Source organism: Abramis brama (genome assembly GCF_963993115.1).
Source record: "Abramis brama genome assembly, chromosome: 5".
NCBI classification, from domain to species: domain Eukaryota; kingdom Metazoa; phylum Chordata; class Actinopteri; order Cypriniformes; family Leuciscidae; genus Abramis; species Abramis brama.
Genome location: NC_139967.1, coordinates 48,058,950 through 48,077,229, shown reverse-complemented (window position 1 = coordinate 48,077,229; position 18,280 = coordinate 48,058,950). Strand labels below are relative to the sequence as shown.

The window sequence follows — 18,280 nt, the reverse complement described above, 5'->3', positions numbered from 1 at the left end:
ACACCCAGCAATGTGTAATTTCTTTGCATCTCCTTTCGAATACAACATTCAAATTACTAGACAAAAAAAAGAAAAGTGGATTTTGAGGGGTATAGCTCCATAGACCTCCATTCATTCTGCACTCGTCCTGTGAGCGCCCTCATGTGGAACCAGAGTGGAACTGCAACCAGTTCAGAAGCCGGAAGTTTACTGAGAGTGGAAGTTCTCCCCTTATTAGACATTCTCTGGATTATAGTTTATAAAGATATAAATACCGGTATGGATACTTTTCTTACAAAATCACTCCCATTATAGAGCTTGGAAGAGCCAGGATATGTTTTTAATATATCTCCGACTGTGTTTGGCTTAAAGAAGAAAGTCATATACATGGCTTGAGGGTGAGTAAATTATGGGATAATTTTCATTTTTGGGTGAAATAATGAAATATAAAGAGTGACCATCTAAAACAAAGACTAAACTTTTTTTTTGGCTTGTTTGAGAATATTTTATTCACACAGCACATACTACAGGAGTAGATAGATTCTGAGAACAGCGCAGTGTACTACTGACAGTTGATAAGGAGAGAAAACTCTATCAGTCATGTTTAGAAAAATAGTGTTGTTAAAAAAGTATAAATTAGACCTACAGCTGAAACAACTCAATACACCAAATCAGAAAAATGCCTGTCAAAGACAAATGTAGGCTGGACTACAATGGAAAAAAAATTATAATAACCTTCTCAGACAAACAATGAGTGATACTAATTAATGTTGTACATCCATAAATAGTTGTGATTTAAACAGTGTTTTATACTTTCAGAGATTAGTATTTGTCAACACAAACTTGACTGCTGCTCAAGAGCATTTTAACAGTTTTCATGTTTCCCCAGAAATGCACACATTCGTCCAAAAAAAAAAAAAAAAAAAAAAGACACCTTCATGAAGTCTGACATATTCATAGACTGAGTTTATCAAAATAGTTGAAATGTTTGATTAGAAAACAGAGGTAAGATGTTTGGAGACTCTTTGCAAAGACAGATTTCTGAGACACTTCTGCCCTCTTGTGGTGACAGAGAAAGACGACAATATTCAAAAGCAGCTGTTTATATTTCTGGGCCAGGTTTATCAAAATAGTTTTTACATATGAACATTTCTGCACATGCTAGCCAGTATCATCATCTGTATTTTGGGTTATGTGAGATACCAAGTCTGATCAACATGCGTCCCTGCTCGGTTTTGTATGAACTAAATTCTTAAAGTCACCATGAAATTTTTTTTTTTTTTTTATAGAATATTGCAGTGTTTTATATAAATTATCCGCGCATGTCATCATTTTTTTAAATTCATGTGTCTCGCAACCATCGTAACTTCTCCTCCCTCTGGCAGTGACATTTCTTCTCTGATAACCTGTTTACTGGCGCGAGGGCGGGGCAACCTGTCACTCACATGAGATCCACCAATAGCAAACCACAAACCATCCAATCAATTCCCCATTGACAAAATCAAGCCCTGGCCTTTTTTTTTTAACCCCGTTCCAGAAGCCATTTCACTTGGATAGTCACAGTAGGGAAGAAACGACTATTGCAAATTCTATTTCATGCTAACTTTAAGCAATTCAGGCCCTACGGCTGCATTCACACAATGGCTACGAACACATTTGAGCTAAATACGGTTGTTATTCCTTTGTTGAGTGCTTTATGTTGGAGCCAGACTGCCAGACTCCTACTTTGAAAATAATGAACGGTGCTTAAAGTCTGACATCAGTCAACCTAGATCAATTATCTCGGTCTTATTAAAAAAGATATTTCAAAGATGGCGGAGACAGACGAGCATAGCAAAACATTACGTTTATAGCCTAATGCAATATACAAAGATTCCTTGATTTTTTTTTTTTTTCACTTGTCGTTTTAAAGTTAACCCTAGCATTTAGTGCTGAGGTCTTCAACCTTGCTCCTGGAGACCCACTGCTCTGCAACGTTTATTGCTGCGTTTAACTCCACTTTTGGACATACACTCATGAACTTCCCTGTGCACTTCCAATGCCGCCATTTTGAAGTGCGTTCAGCTTCGTCAAGTGGACAAGGGAAGTTTATTTGGACAGACCCTTGACCCCTTGATTTTCAAAGAGGGAGTGAGTCTACTCATATATGTACACTTCAGGCAGATCCATAGATTACAATGCATTACGATTGCAAGGTAAAATGACTTGCATCCGAGTGAACAAGATGGGCAGAAGTGAGTGAGGCAAGGGCGTAAAAAAGTGGACTTAAACACTGCCTATATCCAACCTGCTTCCGCTTGTGATTTTCAGTGATCCTGAAGAGCTTGATTAGCTGGTTCAGGTGTGTTTGATTAGGGTTGAAGCGAAACTGCAGGACAGTGGATCCCCAGAACAGGGTTGAAGACCTCTGATTTAGTGTTCATGACTTTTTTGGCATGTGAACATGAAATATTCATTGTGGGTCATGGCACCATCTTGGGGTGTAATGTGATTCACATTGAGGTCAGAAGCAAGAAATTTCAGTTGTCACCTCTGACTTCATCTGAAACGCGGTAATAATCCACTCTACAACTGACTTGACTTCTGAAAAAGCTCAGGTATTGACAACAGCATTACCATTAAATCCAAATGGTATGCACAAAAAAAGAAACCAACAACTTGTTGTCAATGACACAATTAAAAGCGTAACAGTCTCTACAAGAAAATAACAGGTAAAGAGGTACATGTTTTGACTCATTTGCACATTTTGGCAAGTCTCTCTCTCTACGGCAAAATAAACCTAAAAAAAAAAAAAGAGCATGCCATTTAAAACCAGCAGCTTCACGAGTATCAAGAAAACACCAAGCGCCTTTGTCAATGGTGGTTTAGTTAAAATTGCACAATATTATGCGTCTTTGGTCGCTAATCTTTGGTCAAACATAGTGGACACCAAATAGTTTAAACTCTTGTTATACGTTTCTTGTTCACAATCATGAGACCAAAACGAGTGTTAGCTCTGGTTATCTCAGTCAATTCCAAAATGTTGGGGTGCGTACCATCAAGTGTTTGGGATTAACAACCGTATTTGGTGTGACTTTTCAAATTGTTTTGTACCTACAACAGCAGAGCATAATGACAGGTAACTGAAGTCAGTCCCCATTTAGGCATGCAAATATCTTCAAGATTTTGTATTTACTTGAAACGATTCATATATGTGGTCTGTCCCACCACACGATACCATTATGCATAACCTGAGAGGTCAACGGGCCCAAGCGCACACCTCATGCTAAACCAATTTCAGTGTGATTGACAACTACTTGACTGCTGTTTTGTTCCTTTAGCACACATAACTGAACTCTTAATTTGGTTGTGACTCCTGCAAATCTGAGTTAATCCCTTTTGTAACAGAATGCGGTTCTCACTCTTGTATAACTGATCGGTGAATGAACGGAACCAGATTTAGCACTCAAAACAGGACTGACAACTGTATTCTGCTGTTGTGTGAACGTAGACTATACGTCTGTAGATCTCTGCCACTTTATTAAAGATAAAAAAACTCTTATATTGTCTGCATGCATATCTGTATAATCACAAAGATGTTCAAGGCATTAACAAGACAAACTATATAATACTAAATCACACCTTTCCTTGGAAAAACTACTGCAAAATACTCTTGAAGATCATTTATTTTATCATGGAAGTGAAAATTGTTACTTCTGTTTGTTGACTAGAACAATTTTGAAATAAACAGTTGTTCAAAGGCAGTGGAAATTTATGAGGGCGAAACAGTTATGGAGGAAGCATGAGTTTTATGAGATAACTCTACAAATTTGTTTGGAAACGGCAATTATTCACAATGACAAACTACTTTTAAACCATACTTTGGTCCTAATCTAGGCAAAGTTTTCTCTAGTTAATGTTATCTCTAATCTAATTACCTGCTGAAGATAAATGAGGAAAATAATAAGAGAAATCCAGTGCATAAATAATGAAATATTTGTTTAGCTTTATCCTCTTAAAATGCATTCAAACAATAATGCAATCAGCTGCTTCTGTTCAGCGAGGTTCGTACTGAGACAGTGAGAGACAGACAGTTTCTGCATTTCATAGCCCTATTCCCACTTTTTCAGAAAAAAAAGATGAGGAAAAAAAAAGAAAAGATAATCAGATCAACTGGACCAGAACTTTACACAACATCAGATCATTCCCATACACTTCCATAACCCAATATTATTGGAAATCCAATCTTGGGGTTTAAGTGGCCATTTCAGGTATTGCAGATTGTATTGTAGAAGGAAATGATCCCAGTGAGCTGTAATGGGGAAAAAGGTTGCTACAAAGGTGCAAGGCATCGAAGTCAGCTTGAGAGTATAACTTCTGCTACGGAACATTTATTGCAACGTTATTGTGAGAACTGACAAAGAATTAAAATAAATAATTGCAAAACAGTTTACTTATGTGTGACCCAAGTATAAATTTGAGTTCTCCTGGCTAAAACTCCTGAGTCTGAACAAGAGCTTAACACACTCAAACCGGTTAACTGAGATTATTGAATCCGGGCCTGGCTAAGACAAGACTTACACCTCTACAGCTTGACCTGCCCACTAATAAACCGCTAAAGAGAGGTATTGTTCAGCTGTCACAGCAAAGAGTGTTTGTGGTTTTCATAAAGGCGTAGTTGCAAAAAAAATGGCTTTTTCTAAGTACCCCGTTTTTTCCTTCTCTAGATGGAAAGTTGAAAGTAATTTCAATAATCCATTAACTGAATTTCAGATGGGTTCACAAAGAAAAGAAGGATGGATGAACCACATACTGTTAAAAACATCACAATTTTAAGTGGTAGTTCAACTGAAACATCGAAAACACAAGTTCACATCCGTGTCCACGGGCAGACTGTATTTTCATTGAGTTGCTCTGTTGTCCTTGCCAAAGTCAAGCTATGGACTGAAGGGGTGTTTGAGAATTAATTGTCAATGTACCTTTCCTTTGTAAATCTCTATCATGTGCCACATTGATAGACACTTACGGTAAATCAGGATTTTCGGAAGGGGTAAAGAGAAGTGACGGTACATCTGCTTCAAAAAGTCTCCATTTCAAACAGTCTATGGTGCCATTAGCTGAAAGCCCTGAGCCGTCTCAAGCAAAATTACTCTTGAGGAAGACCAGCTTGTTCATCTCCTCCGCAGAGACCTGCTGCTTTTTCTTCATAGCTAAGGTCTGCTCGCATATGCTCACACACTCCCCATGCACAGCTACAGCCGGTACAGCCAACAACCACAGCGCTAACCGCGACAGCCTGGGGTATCTGTCCATGACCGAACTCCAGTACTGCAGCAGGTCACCTGTGCCACTGAACAGTGGCTCGCCGAGGTACTGGAACAACTCTTTTCGTACCTGTGGCTCTTCAGCATCACACGATGGCCTCTCTAATCCACAGTCCAGACGGCCACGCTTTGGTGCTGGCAGCCCTTCGCCATCCCGCTCGTCCACAGAAGTACCTGCAGAACCACCGCTTCCCGCTTCCCTCATATTAGCAGCCATGTCACACACCCTTGAGATAATATCCTCGTGCTGATACGCGGGGACTGGCCGCAGCTTCAGCTGCGGATCCAGGATCATTGCGACTTGATGGATACGTTCCACTTTGAAGTTCTCCTTCAGGGCTTCTAGGAAGTAGTGGCAAAGCTTACTGCCAGCACCCACTTCACCGGCTTTAGAGGTGAAAAGTTTTTCAAGACGGAGGTAGACAGGAAGGACGTGTTGGATTGTGGGGCAGCGTTCCACACTCAGCTCCTGCGCTGCCTGTCTTAGCGGTGCAAGCAAACATGCAAGTGTGCCAAGAAGGTGCTTATTCAGGCCTTGTAATAGTGGCACTGTGCTCTTCGAACGGCCGTACGCTTCACAAGTGGCCTCGAAGTTCTCGTGAACCTTGAGCAAAGCCTCCGCGACTGAATCCCAACAGGGCGGAGCAGTAGACTCTTCCCCAGCTTTCCCTTCATTACTGAAGCTGGTCGTTGCAGCAATGTCACGACACGTAGCCAAAAGCTCACCTAGCTCATGGAGCCCTCGTGCTTGCAGGCTGCGACGACCGAGAACAGCCTGAACCGTGGCAGTTAGAGAGCAACCTGCGCAGCGAAGGCCAACTCCGGTGCGACCGCAAAAGGCCAGAGAAGACAAGCGTGGCTCCGTCACGTAGACCGTGCGGATTTCTGACATGACAAACTCCGACAGAACATTCTGGACCCAGTGGTGTATCTGCTCAGGACTCTCCCTTAAAGAGGCCTCCTTGAGTCCCAGCACATAGCGTCGGAGTCGCACACCCTCTACTTGATACGCTGTTAGCAAATAGCAGGAGTCTGGTCCTATAGTCTGAGAATGGCAGGTCACTGCAATGCCCAAGGAAGAGTTGGAACCCAGGGCGCAGGTGACTTTCACTTTGACCTGATTGTACATACGGGGGAGCTGTTTTAATGCCAGCGAGCTCATATCTCCCAGGGCTTCACGAATGGAGTAGGCCCCGTTACGTGAACCTGTGTCCACCAGGGTCTGCGCAAGTTTTAGGAAGTCTTTGCTGCTGAGTACGCCAAGAAGGCCAAGGTCTACGCACATTACTCTCAGTAGACGTTCAGCCACTTGTTGTCTCTCCTTTTCTGGGAGTAATCTGTTCTCTGCAAAAGCAGAACAAGACAATTTAATTAGTTTGTTCTCGACACGTTAAGTGACCTTACAAAACATCCATACATAACAGCAACAGTTGCAATCCATCATATGAAAACCAAAGTACAGTAAAATATTGCTGGGGCACATACAAGAGTAACACAAGATACCTAGGAAGGATATATACCGTAAAACTTCAAATAATAGCCGAGTCCCAAATAGACGCCTGTCTCTTTTACACGCCTGGTGTGGCTACAGGTTTGGATAAATAAAGGCCGGTCTCAAATAGAGGCCTGGTCTGTTTTTTTAGTTTCGGGTTGTATTTAATCTTCTAAACCCGTCAGATCGTCTGTTTAAGCCAGTTCTATGGAGCAGATTGTGCACGCAAGAGAGCCCTGCGCATCTGGGCGGGAGCTGTTAGCGCAAGCAAGGCAGGCAGAGTTAGCGGAGGCCGGAGAGGCACGAGGAGGAATTCGCCAATGAACTTGTAGTTGAGGATCGCGGTGATGATGATAGTGATGAATAGGGTCCTTTTGTATCACATGTTTGCAGTTGTTTTACAGGGTAGCCTTCATTCTTTCTTGTTGATGTGTTTCGGGCAACTAGTTCATAGGCTCGATGGATTTTACCGGTAACTTGTATTGTTCAGCCCATGGCTGTCACATCGTTTCGTATTTTTATGCTGCCAATAGTCTAAAGGGGGGTCGCATACCGTAAGAGAAGCGCAGCGCCGCGCCGCGTCTATGACAACTCGAGGTATCGCACACCAGACGCACACCAGCAATATTGTTATGTTTAAGGATATTATGGAATTAATGTCTGTACTGTTATGATTGTACTGTACAATTAAATACAATCGTTGCTTAGTCTGCAGTCTGAATTCACTTTACCTCAGAGCGTCCGTTAACTGAATGAATTGAGAATATCACCTGAAAATCCGATAACATCAGCAATTTTCATTCAAGCAGCTGATTTCTGTAAATGAGTGTAAAACTGAATGTATATTGCAGCACAGGGTGAAGTCAGTATACACTGACAACGATTTTAGACAATGTACACTCATAGAGAATAATGTGTTCAAATTTTAAAGATGTGGTGCTGCGCTTCTCATCTAGTGTGCGACCCCCTTTAGACATTCGGAAATATAGTAGGCTAATTCTTACATTAACTGATTTGTTTAACACAGACACAGATTTGGTAACCTGCTACTGTCATGCTTTCCGTCTATCAGCCTATGCTATTTGGAACTTTATCTCTAGGCCTACACTCAACAACATCTCTACACTAAATTAAAGGCCTGTCTCATATAGACGCCTGTCTCAAATACAAGCCGGTGCAGTTCGGCGATTTTGGAAAATAAAAGCCCGGGCTATTATTTGAAGTTTTACGGTATGCCATTTTTGCATTTTAAAAATCTGTAGATAAATCTTGAAAAGTGTGTTGTGGATTAATCTGAGTCACCTCAGATTTTTAAATAAACATAGAAAATCAATAAGGACACCTACATTAAAGTTGCAGTAAGTAATTTCTGAGAAACACTGTTGATATTTGATACAAATCAAACAAACGCACCCCTCCCTTCATTGCTCCGCCCCCCAAATGCAAAAAAACACACAATGCAAGATTGGATGTCTCTTTATAATAGCGAAGCAAAGCAAACAATTAAAGTATATAGTACTAGTACAAGTTTATACAAGCAAGAGTTCAGTATTAGCCACCAGCAGCTCCAGACAAACAATAGCTGTTTCCATCCAAGTATCGGATCAGAAACGAGTGATGGAAACGCCAAATTTTGGGGGGAAAAATCCCTTTATTCGCTAGGCTATACGTCGAATATACGTAGGCTAATGTAAAACTATCAAACACTATTACACGTGTACTGAACATTTTATTTATATTGAACTATTCTAAATAAAACCATTCCAAGCAAATCACACTTAAAACAGAAAACATTTAGACCTATAAGGTTGTATGTTACAAATTCTACATTCTGCCTTTATGTTGTCTATTAAAATGCATCCAAATGCTACTTCATTTGCGTTTGTTACTCATCTTGTTTTCTCACCCAATATTAAGGATGATCTTTTCACCAAACTGCTCGACCTCGACCACACGCACTCCATGCAGTGACTTTAGTGTGTGTTATGTTAATCTGTAGCCAACTGTATTGTGCGTGAGACGAATCGAGAGCGCCGGGTGAAATGTCATCACACGCGATGGCACGCACATACACATCAAAATAAAATTCATCTAGTGACTACTTGACATATGGCTGAGCAGTGTACGAAAGGATAATCATATTATTCAGACGGGAACCGACTCTCACGTTCACTTAACCCTCTGATGGTCTTTATTTATGTCTACACTCGAGTTTTTTGGGGTCTCTAGAGACCCCAGACAATAACATTTAATTTTGTAACAAGATAATAGTTTTTTTTTTTTACAAATGTAATTTTATTATGTTTGTTAATGTTTTTACTCAACATTTGTGCAGTTTTTGGAGAATTTATGATATTTTTTAAATTTCTATAAATAAATAAATAAATAAATATATTTAAATAGCCTTTTTACAAAAAAACAGCATTTTATGTAAAATTCACTTTATAAAAGACCCAGATTTCTAACTTTCATTCATGGGGATAACATGGATAATTTTAAATGGTTTAATGTAACATTTATGCCCATTTTTTGGAAAATGCAGTTTTAAAATAAAAAATAATAATTTTAACCACTAGATGGCTATAGAGCTCCAGTATATGCTATTTGCTATTAGACTACCTGAAATATATCTTTTCACAAGTTGGATTCAGTTGGATTCATATCTAAATACTATAAAATCACAATTATAACAAAAATAAAATATTTTTGTCAAAGTTTAGCATTTTTTTGTACCAAAAAACCCCCCAGTTTTTCAATAATGTTACATTATGATTAGAATCAAACCTGAACAAAATGTTACAAAGAGAAATGTTGGAGTCTTAAGATTTTATCATTTATTTCAATAATTTATTTTTAATCTAATTCTAGATTCTAGACACACACAATTGCGTGTGTGTGTGTGTGTGTCTGAGAGATAAAGAGAGAGAGAGAGTGTGTGAGTACACATTGTCGATGTGCCAGTGTCACCACACCACTTTATATTTGTAGTGATTCTGCATTTTGGATGATTTTATTTGACAAATTATAGCCTTACAAATGTTCCTGTGTGTGTGTGTGTGTGTGTGTGTGTGTGTTTACATTTTCAATGTGTCAGTGTCACCAATTTATTTTTGTGGTGGTACTGCATTTTGGATGATTTTATTTGACAAATTATAGTCTTACAAATGTTCCTGTGTGTGTGTGTGTGTGTGTGTGTGTGTGTGTGTGTGTGTGTGTGTGTGTGTGTGTGTGTGTGTGTGTGTGTGTGTGTGTGTGTGTGTGTGTGTGTGTGTGTGTGTGTGTGTGTGTGTGAGAGAGAGAGTGTGTGAGTACACATTGTCGGTGTCAGTGTCACCACTTTATATTTGTGTTGGTTCTGCATTTTGGATGATTTTATTTGACAAATTATAGCCTTACAAATGTGTGTGTGTGTGTGTGTGTGTGTGTGTGTGCACATTTTCAATGTGTCAGTGTCACCAATTTATTTTTGTGGTGGTACTGCATTTTGGGTGATTTTATTTTACAAATGATAAGAGAACAGTTTTTATAGTCTCAAAAATGTATTCCTCTATATGTGTGTGTGTGTGTGTGTGTACACGCGTGTTGTGAGCAATATAATTTAGCATTGTGGATGTTTTTTGCATTGGTGGAAGTGTGCCACTTTATTTGTGCCATTTCTGTCGATGTGTTCTGCGTTGTTTCTGATTTTGATGATGAATTTTGTCTATTTTGATTGCAAGACCACGAGTGTCACAATTTTTGTCACGCATAAAAACAGATATCATTCCAATTTTTTTTTTGTAGATCTAGAAAGTGTTGAGAGCCGTAGAAGGTTTCATACCATTTGGACAAAGGGAACATTTTTTTTAATTTGAGCAAAAGTCATTTGGGGTCAAAAAAGACCCCGTAAATCATCAGAGGGTTAAAGGAGACGGCTCATAGAGTGGAACGACACATCACTACTGTTTCCGCTGATGGGGTTTAATTTACTGTTGGTTACTAGGTTACCAATACCACCATCATCCGCTTGAACAACTTGATGGAAACAGCCTAATTCGCATTTGTTTTTTTGCGAACTTTGAAAAGATTCACTTCACGTTTGGATGGAAACCCAGCTAATGACATTCAAAACTGTCCTGTTACTATAGCTAACATTACAACAACAACATATCTTGGTTCGGTACTCATGTACAGAGCAGATATAACACATCCTCAGCATCTTTTTACAGGCCTTCCTGCTTAGGTCGCTCAAGCGTTGGAAAGCTTTTCTAATAAATTAACGTGGTTCCTAAAGCTCTTGCCTGTTCATAAACCTTCTTTTCCAGTGATATTGATCTGACCTTTACTCTTTTGTAATGTCTCTCAACCATCTCTCTTTCTACAGTCTTTCTTCAAATCTCCCGCTTGCTCACTCTCTCTCCTCCCCCATCATGAGTGGACACACCCCCTACTGCTGATTGGCTCATTCTCTCTCCTCCCCCATCATGAGTGGACACACCCCCTACTGCTGATTGGCTCTCTCTCCTCCCCAACCAAGAGTTGACACGCCCCCTACTGCTGATTGGCTCACTCTCTCACCTCCCCAACCAAGAGTGGACACGCCCCCTACTGCTGATTGGCTCACTCTCTCTCCTCCCCAATCATGCATGGACACGCCCCCTACCGCTGACTGGCTCACTCTCTCTTCACCCCATCATGAGTGGATACGCCCCCTACTGCTGATTGGCTCACTCTCTCTCCTCCCCATCATGAGTGGACACGCCCGCTACTGCTGATTGGCTCTCTCTCCTCCCCACCAAGAGTTGACACGTCCCCTACTGCCGATTGGCTCACTCTCTCTCCTCCACAACCAAGAGTGGACATGCCCCTGTCTGCTGATTGGCTCACTCTCTCTCCTCCCCATCATGAGTGGACATGCCCCCTACTGCTGATTGGCTCACTCTCTCTCCTCCCCCATCATGAGGGGACATGCCCCCTTCTGCCGATTGGCTCACTCTCTCTCTTCCCCAACCAAGAGTGGACATGCCCCTGTCTGCTGATTGGCTCACTCTCTCTACTCCCCCATCATGAGTGGACATGCCCCCTACTGCTGATTGGCTCACTCTCTCTCCTCCCCCATCATGAGTGGACACACCCCCTACTGCTGATTGGCTCATTCTCTCTCCTCCCCCATCATGAGTGGACACACCCCCTACTGCTGATTGGCTCTCTCTCCTCCCCAACCAAGAGTTGACACGCCCCCTACTGCTGATTGGCTCACTCTCTCACCTCCCCAACCAAGAGTGGACACGCCCCCTACTGCTGATTGGCTCACTCTCTCTCCTCCCCAATCATGCATGGACACGCCCCCTACCGCTGACTGGCTCACTCTCTCTTCACCCCATCATGAGTGGATACGCCCCCTACTGCTGATTGGCTCACTCTCTCTCCTCCCCATCATGAGTGGACATGCCCGCTACTGCTGATTGGCTCTCTCTCCTCCCCACCAAGAGTTGACACGTCCCCTACTGCCGATTGGCTCACTCTCTCTCCTCCACAACCAAGAGTGGACATGCCCCCTACTGCTGATTGGCTCACTCTCTCTCCTCCCCATCATGAGTGGACATGCCCCCTACTGCTGATTGGCTCACTCTCTCTCCTCCCCCATCATGAGGGGACATGCCCCCTTCTGCCGATTGGCTCACTCTCTCTCTTCCCCAACCAAGAGTGGACATGCCCCTGTCTGCTGATTGGCTCACTCTCTCTACTCCCCCATCATGAGTGGACATGCCCCCTACTGCTGATTGGCTCACTCTCTCTCCTCCCCCATCATGAGTGGACATGCCCCCTACTGCTGATTGGCTCACTCTCTCTACTCCCCCATCATGAGTGGACATGCCCCCTACTGCTGATTGGCTCACTCTCTCTCCTCCCCCATCATGAGTGGATACGCCCCTTACTGCTGATTGGCTCACTCTCTCTCCTCCCCCATCATGAGTGGACACGCCCCCTACTCCTGATTGGCTCACTCTCTCTCCTCCCCCATCATGAGTTGACACGTCCCCTACTGCCGATTGGCTCACTCTCTCTCCTCCACAACCAAGAGTGGACATGCCCCTGTCTGCTGATTGGCTCACTCTCTCTCCTCCCCATCATGAGTGGACATGCCCCCTACTGCTGATTGGCTCACTCTCTCTCCTCCCCCATCATGAGGGGACATGCCCCCTTCTGCCGAATGGCTCACTCTCTCTCTTCCCCAACCAAGAGTGGACATGCCCCTGTCTGCTGATTGGCTCACTCTCTCTACTCCCCCATCATGAGTGGACATGCCCCCTACTGCTGATTGGCTCACTCTCTCTCCTCCCCCATCATGAGTGGACATGCCCCCTACTGCTGATTGGCTCACTCTCTCTCCTCCCCCATCATGAGTGGATACGCCCCCTACTGCTGATTGGCTCACTCTCTCTCCTCCCCCATCATGAGTGGACACGCCCCCTACTCCTGATTGGCTCACTCTCTCTCCTCCCCCATCATGAGTGGACACGCCCCCTACTGCTGATTGGCTCACTCTCTCTCCTCCCCCATCATGAGTGGACATGCCCCCTACTCCCGATTGGCTCACTCTCTCTCCTCCCCCATCATGAGTGGACACGCCCCCTACTGCCGATTGGCTCACTCTCTCTCCTCCCCCATCATGAGTGGATACGCCCCCTACTGCTGATTGGCTCACTCTCTATCCTCCCCCATCATGAGTGGATACGCCCCCTACTGCTGATTGGCTCACTCTCTCTCATCCCCCATCATGAGTGGATACGCCCCCTACTGCTGATTGGCTCACTCTCTCTCCTCCCCCATCATGAGTGGATACGCCCCCTACTGCTGATTGGCTACAAGTGTGTTTTGGTGCTTGGTCCGATCCACTTTCCATAGCGTTTCTCAGAAATTGCTTACTGCACCTTTAATTTAATTTGGAACAAACAAACTTTAACATCAACACTTTTTACTGAAACATTTTCCTGAATGAAATGAGAGCGAATGGATTCTGGTAGTGGTGGTAAGAAATAACTCACGAAAAGACGGTGGTACATGGTTCCTCTGTTGTGCCTGCTGAGGAGATTTCCACATCTGCTCCTGTGTGGCCACAGGCGCTTGGGAAGGCTTCGGAGAATCATCTTTAACATGGTTCTCATTATCAGCTAAAAGGGGAATAAAAGGAATAAAGACAACACGTTATGTACTCATTCTTGGAAAAAGTGAAGGTATTCAATGAAAACCAACAAGAGAAACTTAGAAAGAACTTAGAAATCAGAAATTAGAATGATTAATTGATCAAGGTCCACAAAGAACACCAAAGAACTGATTTTGACAGAAAATCTGCATAATTGACCTGAGCATTATAAAATTAACCAACACATTTCATAGACATATAGATTTTCCATAGATTTTAGTTTGAAACCAATTAATTTTAAAGAAACTCAATGTGCAAATAACCATCTTAAGCCCGCTAAATATTTTAGTGGTAAACCATATTTTCTTTCTTTTCACTGCAGAAATTTCCATGACTTTTCCTGGCCTGGAAACACAATTTTCACCTAGAAATGAAAATGTTGTCATCATTTACTCACCCTCATGCCGTTCCAAACTTATTCTTTTCTTTTCTTCTGTTGAACACAAAAGAAGATATTTTGAAAATTGTTTCAGCTGTTTTTGTCCATGTTATAACTCAATTTGACTGAACGTTCATCTCCGAAATCAAAATAAAGGTAGTGTGAAATTGATCCACATAGTCTTCTGAAGTGACAATCACTTTTTTAAACAGATTTTTAAACAGAAATGTAAGCTTTTATTCACTCCTGAATCAAATCCTTGATCAATGCATGCATACAATCAAATATGGTGACAAAAAACCTTGTGTGCCATGTGATGTGCGAGAACCAGGTTTGACATTAGCTGAGATTTGAGGTTGCCATATTTGTCGGTGTATTGTGTGCGTTTGTGATGATCAGTGTTTTGATTTATAAATAAAGGCATACATGTCTGTTTGGCTTGAAAGCTTGAACATTTTAGGGGTCCACTGACTTTCATAATAACAAAAACAGCTGAAACATTCTTTAATATATGATAATATATCCTCTGTGTTCCGCTGAAGAAAACATCATAGAAGTTTGGTATGACACAACAGTGTGTAAATGATGAATTTTATTTGGGTGAAATATTTTGTGATGACAGTGTTAAACAAAATGGCAATGTCGGGAGTGTGAGCTTGAACAAATGAATGACGAGAAATAAAACTGTGTGGAGGTTTTATGGAGTTGCGCAGATACATGCATGCCTATGAATAAGTGATGAGTAAAGATGTTAAGATAGTTTACAGATGTAAAAAGCACATGATGGAAACAAACTCAATATGCAGTGCACACACTATACAGTCTGTAAAAATGTGCCCTTTGCATTGAACCGTTACCCAAGTGGTGATGCAAAGAAATAATGTACACAAAACAGAGCGAGTCCAAATTTGGATGAGCTCACAGCTGAAAATGTTTTCATTTTCTGGGCTCACTCACCAGCATGGGACTGCATGTGCTCCAGGAGGTTGTTGTAAAACTGGAACTGAATTCCACAGGCTCCACACGTGTAGGTTTCTGGAACGAAACGTCCAGTTTCTCTCAGAACACAGAAATGTTCTCATAACAGAGCCTCACATCAGAGCACTACATACTGTACAGCTAACAAATGTAGGTCAGCATCAGGCATTCAGGAAAAAGGTTTTTACTTAAAGGTTAAGAAACCTGCAAGGTTTGAAAGCCATGCAAATGGCATAAAAATGGGCATGAGTGAGGGCAGTCATGATTTACCAAAACAAAAAACTGACTATATGGAGCATGAAATGAGTGATATCAAGTGAAAATGAAAAAGGTAAAACTGATTTCCACAATACATACTCTGAGGGCTGGGGAGGGAAGCATAGGTCCGGCTGTTTGGAGTATCTGGAAGACAAATAATTCATGTCATTTCTTTTGTATGATGAGTACACTTCCATGCAAAGTGCAACACTGGGACTGGGTTCAATAATTACTCGAACACTTTAGTCGGACATTAAGCCTACTGTCTCATTTGATCAAATTTCTAAGGAATCTAAATTATCAACATGATCAAACATGGTTGTTCCAGTAATCTACTACATGTTTTGTTGTTTGATTGATAAATCATACCTTTTAGCAAGTTAAACTGCAGTCTAATTCTAAAAACGTCCAAATTCAGCTTGTGGTTCACGTCTTTTTGCTGTGAAATCTTCACTTATTTTCATAAAGTAAATGTAATAAGAATAATGTATTGCCAGTAATATTTCAATATGTAGTATAACTAACTGATTATCAATACATTACATTTGTTTTTAGAAAATCACGTTCAATCGTGAGTCTCAAATATGATCATCAGGCTTTAGAGGATTATTATATTATATTATTAGAGGTGCATTATAAGTTTTGAAACTACAGAGCTTTGATCATAAAACAGCATTTAAATATCACCTTACAAAGATTGTTATCGGCTGATATTGAGTGACGAATGATATTTATATGCGTTTCATGCCAGTATCAGCTATACTGTTATTAAGATCTCACTGATTTATTTATATTACAGACATCGGAATATCAGCAACTGCACAAAATTGCACATTTTTGCTCTGTTTGAGACTAAACAAATTCAGGGCGTTTTTTCCTGCATGTGTTGCATATTCTCACTATATCATACAATACGAGCCATAAAAGCCTGATGCATTAAACATGCACTTTTTTTGTTGATTTTGCCTACATTTTCAATAAACTCTTCCATTTGAAAACAGGGCAGGATATTAAGCGGGAGTGGCTCTCATTTTTGTGTTGTGGGTTGGTGTACATTATTCTCTACTGTAGTTCACTCATGATTTCTGTGATAAAATGCACTGCTGCGATGTACTGGAGGCTTTTCCAGCTTTGATCAAACCCATTTTGTTTGACACTCGTATTTGAACAGTTGAAGCTCATGTTTATATAATTTCATTTCCTAGTTTGTAGAGATGTGGCTCCAGTTGAAAATCTGCCAAATGGTGTGCCGTCTTCTGATCTTTTAGTCTGATTTTAATAGGCAAAGCAGTTTGTTTTATGAATCTGCTGCAATGCAATACAGCCATGGCAAATGAATAGTGGAGCCGCACAAATTATATTGGACAGCGCAGCAAACCCACAACCGGTGAGCAAATGATGTTACACAATTCACAAGTGAAAAAGGTTACCCAATCATAACAGGGGTCACATACTGTAGATATAGAAATAATTGAAATGTAGCATAGAAAACTGCCTGTTAAAGAGTCAGAAAATTATTGGAAAATGTACTTTGAAAATGTAATTCGACTGTTTTGAAGCAATCAACCTTGAGAAACATGAGAAAAAGAAAAAGTGTTGAATATTATGTGCCCTTTAAGAGACATTATAGTGAATACAAGGATCAAACTAATTTTCCAGTGAAAGCATCTATACGTGCATGAAGCCGCAAAAGATACGGTTAATTTAAAAGGGAAACAATGTGATTGTGGAGAGAGACACTGAACTGAAGACAGTAAAATATCACTCTGAGCAAAATGCAAACACTTTACGAGATTCAAATATCAAAGGTCAAAGATTTCAAAGATTTCAATGTCACTTACCACTGGAGTTCTGGGAATTGTTGATGTCCGCACGACTGGACTGGCCTGACTGGCTAGACATTTTCCCTTCCATTTTAAGGCCATAAGTTCCTTCTGCAGTGCAAAAATCAAATCAGTCAAAGTTGAGAAATAACAACTAAATGCTCATTTTGTCAGCTTTAGTGCATCGCTCAAAATAAAACAGGCACTTTCCATGAATAGGGAACTAAAGCAATTTCTCTTTGATTTATGGGAATTGTAAGTTGATCAATAACTTCTTTTTTTTTTGGCAAGCAAATTGTAAATCTCAAAAGTTTATAGTTTTCCTTATATACTGTAGATTATTTAAACCATCAGTGAATCATTACCCTAACTCTGTACGACTACAGAGAACAACCCCGATTCTCGAAATCTGCTTCCAAATGCAGAGAAATGCACTGCATCTGCAAAAGTCATTTCACAAAAGGCTGACATATAAATGGATGTATAATATCTCATCAAATGATAAAGCTCTTAGGTTGGGTTGTTTACAAATGAATTGTTTGTTTGTTTTTTTGGACCGATTCCCCCAAACACCCACGCCAAAACTCATTCTGCACGAATCACATAAATGACATATTTTGGCTTCAAAAGTGGAGAAAATCACTAAAAGGCGAAGACATAATATGTTTACGAGTTCATAAGTATCAGAAATCAAATGTATGCAATTTTTCTTCTGATGTAAATATTAGGATATCCAGATGTTTTAACTGGAAATGGGGCTGATAAGTGAGAATTATGTTGGCAGTTTAGAAAAACACACTATTGTTTGACATCAGCACATGATTAAGAAAAAAAAAAAAAAAAAAAAAGGTAATTGTAACATTTTAATCTTTTTTTATCTCA

At 40.9% G+C, this 18,280-nt stretch overlaps 1 protein-coding gene across 3 annotated transcripts in view; it reads right to left on the bottom strand.

Annotated features, from left to right (window-relative positions):
• Nucleotides 1-3,626: 3,626 nt before the first annotated feature.
• The window catches only part of znf618 (zinc finger protein 618), a 44,271-nt gene continuing 29,617 nt past the window's right edge, over nucleotides 3,627-18,280 (bottom strand). For 2 of the 3 annotated variants that reach the window (XM_084114360.1, XM_084114359.1), the window contains exons 9-14: nucleotides 17,417-17,509; nucleotides 15,675-15,719; nucleotides 15,297-15,374; nucleotides 14,358-14,393; nucleotides 13,803-13,928; nucleotides 3,627-6,626 (exon numbers count right to left, since the gene is read on the bottom strand). In XM_084114360.1, coding sequence (XP_083970486.1) covers nucleotides 5,095-6,626; nucleotides 13,803-13,928; nucleotides 14,358-14,393; nucleotides 15,297-15,374; nucleotides 15,675-15,719; nucleotides 17,417-17,509 — 1,910 coding nt within the window. In that variant the 3' untranslated portion in view covers nucleotides 3,627-5,094. The remainder of the gene's footprint in view (nucleotides 6,627-13,802; nucleotides 13,929-14,357; nucleotides 14,394-15,296; nucleotides 15,375-15,674; nucleotides 15,720-17,416; nucleotides 17,510-18,280) is intronic. The other variant, XM_084114361.1, reaches the window with a different exon arrangement.